The following is a 12,500-nucleotide window of genomic DNA, read 5'->3' on the forward strand; positions in this document are numbered from 1 at the left end:
CTCTCTCTCTTTCTCTCTTTCTCTCTCTCTCTCTCTCTCTCTCTCTCTCTCGCTCTCTCTCTCTCTCTCTCTCTCTATCTCTCTCTCTATATATATATATCCATTTAGCTGACGCTTTTATCCAAAGTGACTTACATTGCAGTGAGTGCATACTCTACCTGGTACTCATTGGCAGATAGTTGTGCTTGATTCAGTGAACCTTAAAGAAACAGTAATGAGTCGAGTACAGTAAGTTAGTCCTGGCTTAAAGCCTGGATGTAAAATAAAGGGTAACCAACCCTTTCCATGTCTGTCTGAGGAGGTCTCTGGAGGTCCACAGTCCAGGCTTTTCGCACTGTCACATTCAATATGTGAACAGACTCTATAAATTATTTGTACAAGGGAGATGCTGCTGTGGGAGATTCAGGGCAACACTATCACAGTCAGAATGTTTGGGTTCGGTGAGGAGAGACTCACTCACAGAGACAACATGGAGAGCAAATTGGATCTCTCCGGCTTCGGTGATGTCACGAACGCTAAAACTGCGCTGGATTCTTTTTTTTTTTGTATCGCTCTGCGCAGGAGAAAAGCGGCTTTTCTTTGTAATCCCCATTTCTGTTTCCCCTGCTCTCTTCCTCTCTCCCTCTCTCCCTCTCGTCCTCCTCCTCCTCTCTTCCTTTCCTCCTCTCTTCCTCTCAGCTGCCTTTTTCAAACACAATGGTGACAAGTGCGGTGAATATTCTGAATGTGATGATGAGCCTAAAATAGCACCTCCATTTCTACCGGTTTTGTACGAGTCCTTTCAAGTTGGAATTTATTCCTCTCTTGAGTCCTCCATTCTCTCTTCAAGAATGTGCTTGGAATTTAAATCTCCCACCCTGCCCTGAACCACAGTCAGTGTACCTTCTGATACCTAAGGCCTCAGGCATTTGTTCTGTTGCAGCCTACGGTATGCTTTGCATCCTATGTTTCCATACTGTTTCAAACAGCCACCATAGGATTAATCTCCACAACTTCTGCTCCATATCAAAAGTCAACAGTGGCTTCCTTTTTCTTGTCCCGCCTACCTGTCCCAATCTGAAAAGACAGGGTAGGTGCAACAAATAGGGTGAGGGACTTTGAGGGGGATTGACTCAAACCTTACAAGGTCTCTCAGATCAGTGGCAAGGAGAGGACATGAGGAGAGGAGGCCACTGTAGACGATTGAGATACACCCTTTCTTTTTTCGCCCCTCAATATTCTGTTCCTCCACTGTGTGTCCTCTACTCAGGAAACTACTATGGGACGCCCCGCCCGGTCCACATCGGCCCCGAGAGTCCACCAATCACCTACCAGGAGCACCGCAACCTGCTGAGGAACTTTAGGACGCGCAGCAAGTCGCTTAGCAATCTGGAGAAGGCCGTAGAGGAGGGAGAGAACAGCGAGGAAGACTCCGGTTTGTCAGGTAAACAAATCAACTGATATAGACCCCCCCCCCAAAAAAATCTGCTGATATCGACGGACTGTAGACTTTCCATATCGGATTCCTCCATGATCAGGTACATACACATCACGAATCAAATCTCAAAGTAAACAGGGGTTGAAAATCACCACCGTTCGCCCCCTGTGGCGTCCGGTGAGGAGGAGCGCTGAAGACTCAAGCCCATGTGACAGTTCTATCCCCGCACGCACCCTCCACCGTGTCTCCACCTTATCTCTCTCCCTCATTGCCCTACTTCCAAACGGTCTCAATAAAGCAGTGAAAACAGAAAAAAAAAGTCGGAGTGCAAGTGTACACGCGCCAGCCGCTAAACTGGGAAGGCGTCCAACCGAGACAGGATTTAGAAGTGGTGTTTACTTTCTAAGCTGTGTTGATGGGGTGGATGTGGTTGATTGGGGATTTCATTTAAGCAGCATTCTGAGTGAAAGAGCTATTTTTAGGAACTTCATCGTGTGTGTGTGGGTGTGTGTGTGTGTGTGTGTGTGTGTGTGTGTGTGTGTGTGTGTGTGTTTCTTGTTGTGTTGGCAGCGGGGTCAGTCGGGGCTGGTAGCGCCCCCCCCACAGCCTTATCGCTCAGCCAGTCCTGGGAGTCTGGCGTCCGGGACGGGAGGGATGGCGGCGTCGCGGAGAACGGAGGCAGCGTGGCGAGCAGTGTACGAGGAGTGGGGGCACTGCCCCAGAACTGGGAGCTGGCCTTCAGCGAATCAGGAGAGCCATACTACATAGAGTAAGTCATGTCTGAGTAGTCTTATTACATATAGTAAGTCATGTCTGAGTAGTCTTACTACATATAGTAAGTCATGTCTGAGTAGTCTTACTACATAGAGTAAGTCATGTCTGAGTAGTCTTATTACATAGAGTAAGTCATGTCTGAGTAGTCTTATTACATAGAGTAAGTCATGTCTGAGTAGCCATAGTAGTACTGTTGTTAAGCTAATGAGCCTTACTACCTACAGTAGAGTTATGTTTTAGAAGAGGATGATGATGATGTTGCTGATGATGATGATGAGGATGATGATTGTAATGACTGAATCTCTTTACGCCCTCAGTCATAACTCAAAGACCACCAGCTGGTTGGACCCCCGAGCTCAGAGCAAAGAAATTCTCAGCAAGACAGAGTGTGAGTGTGAACCTGCCTAGTGTGTCCAATACTGTCCCCTGCATGTCTCTCTCTTCCCTTACATGTTCTGTCTATCTTTCCAATTTCCCTTATCAGTTCTTCCTCTTCAGTCTCTCATCTCATAAGATTAGTGGAAAAAAAAACAGATACTCCACCTCCTCCTTCATCTCTCGCTCTCTCTCTCTCTCTCTCTCTCTATATATATATTTATATATCCGTCTCTCTCTCTCTCTCTCCCCCTCCCTCGTTCCCTCCCATGTTCTCCACTCTCTCTCTCTCTCATCCTACTTTGTTCCTTTCATGTGGTGCCAAGTGTTATCTAGCAATGTGGCAGCGTTCAACTGTCATTTGAAATAAGGCCATATTAGCATATTTCTGCTAGTGTGACATATTAGGGAGAGGGAGGCGAGTGGGTGAGATGACATGAATCGTTGCTACACAGAAACATTTTATATGGAGAGGAATAATGTGTCAAACACGCACTTGCCATGTAGAAATGGGATGTACAAACGACAGGACTACAGTGTACCTAGAGACATTTAATGACACACGAGAACAGTTGCAGTAATAGACATCTCTGCACAGCAGAGGGCGCTGTAGTATCATCTGTAAAACCGCGAGTTCACATCGATGCAGATGTCCCCTTTATGTTTCTCCTTCATCCTCCTTTCATGGGTATTCAACTGATCAGAGCCTTCTATCTCCAGGCTTTGATAGAGGGAGGCAGGTTTATTATGATAAGACAATCATATTTTGTGCCATATCAAGTAGTATAAGGTGAGGGGTGGAGGAAATATAAGCAAAAAAGCTAAGTAGAACACCTGGTTTGTATGTTTGGTGTGTCCCTCTCAGTGCCTGCGTTCACGGACCAGCCTGCTGAGCTGAAGGGCTATTCCATCCACACACATCTATCCAAAGGGCCGCGAGGCTTCGGCTTCAACATCGTGGGAGGCAGCAGACCCAGGGAGTTCCTGCAGGTGTACAGCGTCACGCCAGGAGGGCCTCCTGCACTCAACACAGGTAACACTCAACATGGCTAACAGTCTCCTGAAAACAGCTAACACTCAACACAGGTAACAGTCGACTCAACACAGGTAACACTCCACACAGGTAACAGTCTACTCAACACAGGTAACACTCAACACAGGTAACAGTCTACTCAACACAGCTAACAGTCTGCTCAACACAGGTAACAGTCTACTCAACACAAGTAACACTCAACACAGGTAACAGTCTACTCAACACAGGTAACACTCAACGCAGGTAACAGTCAACACAGGTAACAGTCCACTCAACACAGTTACACTCGACACAGTTGTACTCAACACAGGTATACTCAACCCAGGTACACTTAACACAACACAGATATACTCAGCACAGGTATACTCAACACAGCACAATTACTGCATTCCATGCATTCCAACATTACAACTACATTACCGTCCTCCGATTTCTACCTCCGCCAGCCTCCCCTGATAGTGACCAGCCTCCAGCTATATATGTGGCCTCTCTGTCTGAACGTAAACAGCAGGGGTTAATGAGTTGTTCTTCCTACCGTCATGTGACAGGGGCAGTGAGGCCACACTGAAAGTCGGAGCAAGCCGAGTGAAGGCAGGATAAAAAGATGAAATTCACCGTAGTAGATTGCTTCTGTTTTCATTCCCTCTGCCCTATCCTCTTATCTCTCCTTGTATTGCTCTGTCCCTCTCCCTCTCTATTTCTATCCTTTCATTTCTCTGTCCCTCTCCCTCTCTCTCTCCCTCTCCCTCTCCCTCTCTCTCTCCCTCTGTCTCTCTCTATCCTGTCATTGCTATGTCTCTCTCTCTCTCTCTCACTCTTTTTTTATCCTTTCTTTGCTCTGTCTCTTTCCTTTCATCCCTCTCTCTCTCTCCTGCTCTCTCTCTCTCTTTTGGCTGGATTAGAGCGGTGTGTTAACGTGATGTTTTGTCATGGACAGAATCTCATGATCTACTCTTAATCCTGCTGGCCCTGTAGACTTTAATCCCACTATCACTGACACACACTCGGGCCCACTCACATGCTGCGGCGAGAGACAAGAATGCACACACACACACACACACACACACACACACACACACACACACACACACACACACACACCTACGGAGGCATACCTACGCATGCACACTCGCACGTAGGCAAGCAGGTTCGCACTTAGGCAAGCAAGAACGCACGCACATACACAGACACACATACACATTTGCACGTAGGCATGCAGGCACGCTTGCGTACACACACACACACACGCACACACACACACACACACACACACACTCCCTCAGGATGATACTGTATATTGCTGAACTTGACAGGAACTGTATATGAAGTCTTGTTGAATGCCTATTCATATCTACAGTATATAACCCATGTACAGTATATCCCCTGACACTCGCCCCTCTCTCTCTCTCCCTCTCTCTCTCCCTCTCTCTCTCTCTCTCTCTCTCTCTCTCTCCTCTCCTCCTCCGCCCTTCTCAGCTGACATCCTGGTCTTCATCAACGACTCCTGCGTCCTGGGCCTGTCTCACAAGGAGGTGGTGGAGATGCTCAAGTCGGTCCCTATGGGCCACAGCGTAGACGTGGTGCTACGGAGGGGCTACCCCATGCTCTACAACCCCGACGGCTGCCCCAAACAGGCCCCGGCCTCCGCCCCCCCGGAGCCCTCCGCCTCCACCCCCACCTCCTCCTCCACCACCTCCACCTCCACCTCCACCAGCGCCCAGCCTCAGACCCCCGGCGACCCCCCCCCCCAGCTCCACCACCCCCCGGGGCTGGCCAACCTCAACCGGACCCTGTCACACCACCACAACGGAAACTATCTCAGAGGGCAGGGCTGCAGTGGCGGTCCCGGGGGCGGCGGGGGAGGCGGCATCGTGGGGCTGGACGCTAACGGGAACGCGGCAGGGTTGAGCTCGGCCTCGAGCGCCGGGACGCCGCCTTCTTACCCCCTCTCCAACGGGATCCCCGGGCCTCCGCCCCCCTCCGGCTCGGCCTGCCTCCCCACCTCCTCCTCCCACAGCAGGGGCATCCCTCCTCCGCCCCCGCCCGAGCGCACCTCGGCCAGCCAGAGCGACTCAGACGGAGCCTCGGGCGGCGGGACCCAAAGGTACAGACACTCGCCACTGTACAGCTCGTTGCCTAGCACCAGCGTTTGTTTTTATAGAGCTCAAACTGCTAGATAATGTGAGGTGGTGGCGTGCCAAACATCAAATCCATAAAATGAACTGCCTATGGGTGGGTCTTTTTTTTTTTTGGAAGCTTTGTATCGTCATAAGGTCATCTGAAGTCCATTGCCACTGATGCACTTAGGATGAACTTGGAGCTGCAAAATGTGTTTGGGGAAACTCAACCCCACCCACCAACCCCCCCACCCACCACCACCCCCCCCTCCCCAGATCAACTGAGCTCTGACAACACTAATGAGGTCCTTTGAGGGAACCAGATTCCTGTAGAGAGCTGCTGTACACACAGAGCTACAGTAGCAGTAGTCATACAGGGAGCTGTGGATGATTGATGTGGTAGCTGTTACGGAATAAATGAACGAATGAAACTTACGTCTTGTATTTGATGCGTTGAATGTGAGACTGAGACGAGATGTGCTTTACCGTTGCCTCTTTCTTCTTCTCCTTCTTCTTCTTCTCCTTCTTCTTCTTCTTCTTCTTCTTCTACTTCTTCTCCTTCTTCTCCTTCTTCTTCGTCTCCTTCTTCTTCTTCTTCTTCTTCTTCTTCTTCTTCTTCTCCTTCTTCTCCTTCTTCTTCGTCTCCTTCTTCTTCTTCTTCTCCTTCTTCTTCTTCTTCTCCTTCTTCTTCGTCTCCTTCTTCTTCTTCATCTCCTTCTTCTCCTTCTTCTTCTCCTTCTTCTCCTTCTTCTTCTTCTCCTTCTTCTCCTTCTTCTCCTTCTTCTTCGTCTCCTTCTTCTTCTTCTTCTCCTTCTTCTTCTCCTCCTTCTTCTCCTTCTTCTTCTTCTTCTTCTTCTTCATCCCCCTCTTCCTCTCAGATCGTCTCTGATCCGAAGCTACAATGGCAATTCCCTCCCCAACGCCTCTCTGATGCACCAGAGCTCCAAGTCCTCGGAGAGCGACCTATCCACCATGACCCTACCCATCACCAAACTCTCCCTCCCCCAGCCCGAGGTGGGCATCGCTGCCGCCGCCACCTCACCCCCAGGGGCGCCCTTCCAGCGGCCCGCCATGCCCCAGACCTCCCTGCTGGTCACCCCCCCCGCTGAGGTGCCCCCCTGCGGCTTCAATGGCTGCCCCGCCAACAACCACCCTCGCAGCAGCCCCGGTAGTAGCGAGCCCTCCCCTGGTAGTGGAGGTGGGGGTGGGGGTGGGGGTGGGGGTGGGGGTGGGGGTGGGGGCGGCGGTGCTGGAGGGTCCGGGGAGCTGATCCCGGTGGCTCTGGGGAGGACAGAGGGAGGGGGCATGGGCTTCAGTGTGACGGCGGGGGGGCAGGGGGGGCAACTGGCCCTGGTGAAGAGGGTGTGGGACAGGAGGCAGTGCCCCTCCCTGCAGCCAGGGGACGCTATTGTGAAGATCAACGGGGCGGACGTGCAGAGTCTCAGCTTTGCACAGGTAGGCTGGGGTGGATAACTAGCCTATTTGCTGTGTTGGACAACTGTGTACTGTTTATTACTGTGTCATACGATGTGCAAAGCTTTGTTATAAGTGTGTATGAAGACATGTATAACTTTGACCTGTGCTCGAAAGGTGCAGCGAGTTCTCCAGGAACATACCAAACAGGGAGAGGTAGTTTTGCTGATTTACAGAGGCGGTAAGTGTGTCATACCGTATTTCTCTCTCTAAACCTGTCACTGCCACATAAAACTCCTCATCCACTGTAGCTACATGAGTGTAAATGAGAAGTGCTCATTTAAGTTCGTAATGACCGACCTTCCATAGTGGCAGAAACCAAGCTATACCTAAATCCGAGGTACACACGGTGTTGGTTTCACCTCAGAGTTTCTGGTATCTGTGTGTTTGTTTCATTCATTGCTTTCTAATGAGGATAGGGGGAGCCCAGATGAGCTGGATGGCTCTCTCTTGTTATTCAAATCATTTTTTTCTTTCTTTTCTGACCACATTTGCTATTCTCCTTTTCCCTTCAAGACAAAACAACATCAACCATAGAGTCTTTCATTGACATTGCATACGAATGATGCAGAAACAACAACAACAACAACAACAACAACAACAACACAAAAACAACAGCGGTGTCTGTTACAGGATAGAACTGTAGTACTGTTGAGAGAGCTGAATCATCACTGTCCTCTCTTTCTCTTCACAGGGTCCCTCTGCTCTCCCGTCTCCCCTAACTTCTACAAGACCCTCCCCTCCCCCCTCGGCCCCCCCGCCCACGGCCTCACCTCCGACATGCCTTCTTCCTCCACCTCAGATGCCTTGGTGCCCACCCAGAGTGGCCTCACCCTCACCCCCACCCCCACCTCCCCCTCAGGGCCAGACCACCTCCCCTCCCTGGTCCAGAGCACCAGCTTCCTGGACTCTGTGCCCGTGACCCTGACCCTGGAGCCCAGGGACTGGGCAGGGGTGGAAGAGAGCGCTGGAGGCCCCCCCCTACCCCGGGTCTCTGGATCCGCCCTAGGAGCTGTAGCAAAGGGCCAGGTGGACGGGAGAGGAGCCCCCCTGGCCCCCAACAAGTCCCTGGAGGTGGAGCTGAGGAGACGGCCTGGGGAGGGCTTCGGATTCGTCATCGCCTCTCAGGATGTGGCCAATAGTGGTGAGTCGTACTGGTTTGTGCACGTTGTTCACTTCCTGATTTGGTTTAATGCAGGTAGACAGGTTTCGCAGAAGCACAATCATGACGTTGTATGTATAGATATCATACAAACGGTGTTTTTGAAGCTATGGTGTTTAATGTGTTGGTAACACCTTATAATTATCAATAAAACGTATCAATGCGTGTTTTTTTGTCATAGAATTGATTCAACCTTAATGCCAAAGGTTATGATGGTATTACTAGTCATGTTATTCACAGTATTGGTTCTTAATCGTAGCCTAGAGTTACGCAATCCCGCAACAGTACCTTTTCTCATTTGTACAATGTAACAGGTCATGTTCCAGGTCAGGTCATCCTGTCATGCCCCAGGTCAGGTCATCATCAGGTCATCGTGTTTGGCAGTTTTGTGATGTATGGTGCACTTAGAATCTAAGGTTATCACATACTACGGAGTATATTAAGATGCAGATACATTTTTTAATTAATTTCTTCGAAAGAACGAACGAAACGAAAGAACACTCTTAGAAATACAGAGAAAAAAACACAGGATACAAATTTCAATTGGTAACTCTTGCATTGACATTTCTGAACAGCCCCCTCTGGCAGATCTACCTACTCCTGATCCTCAGATCCTCCTGGCTGTGCACGTCTCAGCGCCCCCCTGGGGGGGCCGTACCGCCCCCGTTGAGAAACAGTCACTTAGACGCATAGACACATTATCACAGTGCTGCACATGACTCCCCCCCAGATTGAACCCTGTTTAGTGTTTTACCACATTCTACCCAGGAAATGATGTTTTAACCCCCGTTTGGAAGGCTGTCTACATGCCTGCCTTTATGACGTGTGTTTCACCATTCAGCCACACCTGTCATGCATATGGACTGTGTGTGTGAACGACAGGTAGCGAACGACTGTCTCCTCTGTGCCACACGACTGTGTTAGCCCTGCTGAACTAAAGCCCGAGCATTAGCTCAGGGAGCGATAACGCACCCTCCCACCTTCCCTCTCAGCAAGAACTCAAACTCTCATCCTCCTCTCCTCTCTTATGAATGTGTCAGCATGCTATGTTAGTGAATTAGCATGCTAAATGAGTCTGTTAGCATGCTAAACGAATGTGTTAGCATGCTATATTAGTGTGTTAGCATGCTATATTACCCGCTATGGGCGTACAGCATGTGTTTGTTTCTTCACACTGGGACTACAGCCCAGCGTGTCTGCTAAAACTGTCATGAACAGTACATACATGTGCAGTACATACATGTGCAGTACATGTGTTGTTCACATGTGGGAGTATAACCCCACATCTCTGTACATACGATCAAAGCTGTTGAAGGGATGTTGATTCCATCTGTGAACAAATACAGAAACAGCATGTGACACATAGACACAGACACAGGACGTTCCCTTTGCAGCATCAAACCCCCAGAGATGTTACACTGCTGCCCGTGAGCCTTTTGTCTATCCGTGTGTCACTCCATGCAAACTCATGCTTGGGTGATTAAGCATATGTGTTTAATATGGTGGATGCCAGAGTGATGGGGGTCTATATTTAAGTCGACTTAAGTTCACGCCCTGCACATGTTATGCTTTTTAATCCACAAAATGTGTGTGTGTGTGGAAATGCAGTCAGTCAGAAATGAATGGGGTTGTTCTGTTTCATGGTTTGTACGTCATGGTGTGGTGCTCTGGTGTTCTCCTCCAGTCACTCCTGAGTTGCCTCCATATCTGTCTCCGCCCATCGCTATCAGCTGGAGCTCTCACACTCTCACTCTCCTCTCTCTCTCTGAAACTCTCTCTCTCTCTCTTTCTCTCTCTGAAACTCTCTCTCTCTCTCTGAAACTCTCTCTCTCTCTCTGAAACTCTTTGTTTTCTCTCTCTCTCTCTTGCTCTCTGAAACTCTCTTTTTTCTCTCCCTCTCTCTCTCTCTCTCTCTCTCTCTCTCTCTCTCTCGCTCCTTCACTCTCAGACCCCTCACCAGCTCTGCTCACACAGTGGGAGAGAATCAGAGTAGTGTTAAACTGCTCTCTCATTCTCTGTCTTTCTCTTTTTCATTATTTCCATATTTCTCTTTCTCTCTCTCTCTCACACACACACACACACACACACACACACACACACACACACACACACACACACACACACACACACACACACACACACACACACACACTCCCTTATGGCCCCCTTCTGCCTTTTCTGCCACTCTATCTTTTCTTTTCCCTCTGCACTCTTGTGGTCTCCCTCTCCCGCCCCTTTCTATCTTGCTCCCCCCCCCTTGCCCCCCCTCCCCTCCCCTCTGCCTCACTCGGTATCACCCTCTCACCCTCTCTCTGATATTCAGTTGCAGTTGCCCAATTCCAGAGGCAGCACTGGCCTCTCGCTTAAATAGAGAGAGAGAGAGAGAGAGAGAGAGATAGGGAGAGAGAGACAGAGAGAGAGAGAGATTTGTTTTCAGTTAGAAGGTTTTTTTTGCGACTTTAATTTGCTGTAAGTAGATCACAGATTAAGGTTGTGTTGGGATTTGGATTTGTGTCTCATACAATAACCCAGGAAAAATGTTGGAGCGACTGCAATCTGCGTTGAAAACAGTGAAGGACTCCAAACGTAACTATTTCACATTTCTTCCTTGTGACGTCTTTTGTGTTGTGTTGTCATTTTTTTCATGTACGTCTTAGCTGGGTATGCGAGACTGTATTGTGAATAGTTTGTGGGGTGTGTGTGTGCGGGTGTGTGTGTGTGTGTGTGTGTGTGTGTGTGTGTGTGTGTGTGTGTGTGCGCGCGCGCCTGTGTGTGTGTGTGTGTGTGTGTGTGTGTGTGTGTGTGTGTGTTTGAAGGCTGAGGGCGGAGGGCTCAGGGCAGGGGAGGGGAGGGGAGGGTAGTTTCAGCGATATTATATTCCTTTTGAATTCATCCTTCTAATTATCCTGCTGAATGGCTCCTGGCTCTCTCTAACCTGGGACAGAAATGCCTGAAATATTTGCACATCTCCTACAGTCATCAGCAGTAATGAATGCCCTAATTCTTCCCTGGGAGAGGGAGCATGTTAACCCCTGTGTGTGTGTGTGTGTGTGTGTGTGTGTGTGTGTGTGTGTGTGTGTGTGTGTGTGTGTGTGTCTGTGCCTGCGTGCAATAACTGACTATTTCTGTGGAAAAAGTAATGAATGTTTGGAAATGACAGTCATTTAACATTCTTGTAAGTATCTGATGAAGTTACTGGCCATATAGGAGCATATTTTAGACATGTATGGGAATGTTAATGGAAGACTGTTGACAATGTGTGTGCGGGTGTGTGTGTGTGTGTGTGTGTGTGTGTGTGTGTGTGTGTGTGTGTGTGTGTGTGTATGTGTGTGTGTGTACATTATCAACAGAGTTACGTTTACACTTCAGGGCCTGAAAGGTGGGCGGATAGTATTGGTGGGAACCCCTCATTGTCATTCATTTACAGAGAGTGGAACTTCAAAACATTGAGTTGTCTTCAAAAACTCTGTTTGTTCCAGTAACTTCACCTCTCTTGGAGTAGCCATGAGTGTAAATGACATATGCTCTATGTATTTACTGTATATATGGGTGGACATGTTTCTATGAGGCTGGACAGGTTGCCAGACAGGTGGTTTTATTCCACCACCACAACAACATTAACATCACATTGGCTCATATCCATTTAATCTAATTTGATTTGGAATGCATTGCTAACAGACGGCTTGGTTGTAGCGGCTGTATGCTGAGAGTAGCTTCGCCTGTGTGTTCTGTCTCTCAGCTGTTGCAGCAGTGGAAAAGGACATCAATAAGTAATGCGTAGTGACAGTGGACGGCAGTGTGTGTGTGTGTGTGTGTGTGTGTGTGTGTGTGTGTGTGTGCGTGCCTGCCTGCGTGCCTGTGTGTGTGTGTGTGTGTGTGTGTGTGTGTGCCTGCGTGCATGTGTGTGTGTGCGTGTGTATGATCTTTGCTAATCTCTACCATGGGACCTCTGTTGGCCAGCCAGTACGGTTCTTGTACCAGCAATTAACGTCACTTTCCATTTTGATTGTGTCGGACAGCTCAGTGAGAAATGGTGAAATATTGATTCTACTCTCTTCGGAAAAAAGATGCTTCCCAAAACCAAAAAGGGGTCTCCTACAGGAAAAAGCTGAAGAACCCCTGTTGTGTGTCACTTTTTTCGATGAGTGT

The 12,500-nt window shown here is 49.0% G+C and overlaps 1 protein-coding gene across 1 annotated transcript in view; it reads left to right on the forward strand.

Annotated features, from left to right (window-relative positions):
- Window positions 1-12,500, forward strand: part of magixa (MAGI family member, X-linked a) — a gene marked incomplete at both ends in the record, with an annotated part of 31,029 nt that overhangs the window by 5,477 nt on the left and 13,052 nt on the right. The window contains 8 exons of the mRNA XM_083676018.1: window positions 1,250-1,423; window positions 1,988-2,186; window positions 2,509-2,579; window positions 3,432-3,599; window positions 5,076-5,703; window positions 6,595-7,171; window positions 7,307-7,370; window positions 7,884-8,333. Coding sequence (XP_083532144.1) covers window positions 1,250-1,423; window positions 1,988-2,186; window positions 2,509-2,579; window positions 3,432-3,599; window positions 5,076-5,703; window positions 6,595-7,171; window positions 7,307-7,370; window positions 7,884-8,333 — 2,331 coding nt within the window. The remainder of the gene's footprint in view (window positions 1-1,249; window positions 1,424-1,987; window positions 2,187-2,508; window positions 2,580-3,431; window positions 3,600-5,075; window positions 5,704-6,594; window positions 7,172-7,306; window positions 7,371-7,883; window positions 8,334-12,500) is intronic.

This window comes from Argentina silus (assembly GCF_951799395.1).
Source record: "Argentina silus genome assembly, chromosome: 8".
Taxonomy (NCBI): domain Eukaryota; kingdom Metazoa; phylum Chordata; class Actinopteri; order Argentiniformes; family Argentinidae; genus Argentina; species Argentina silus.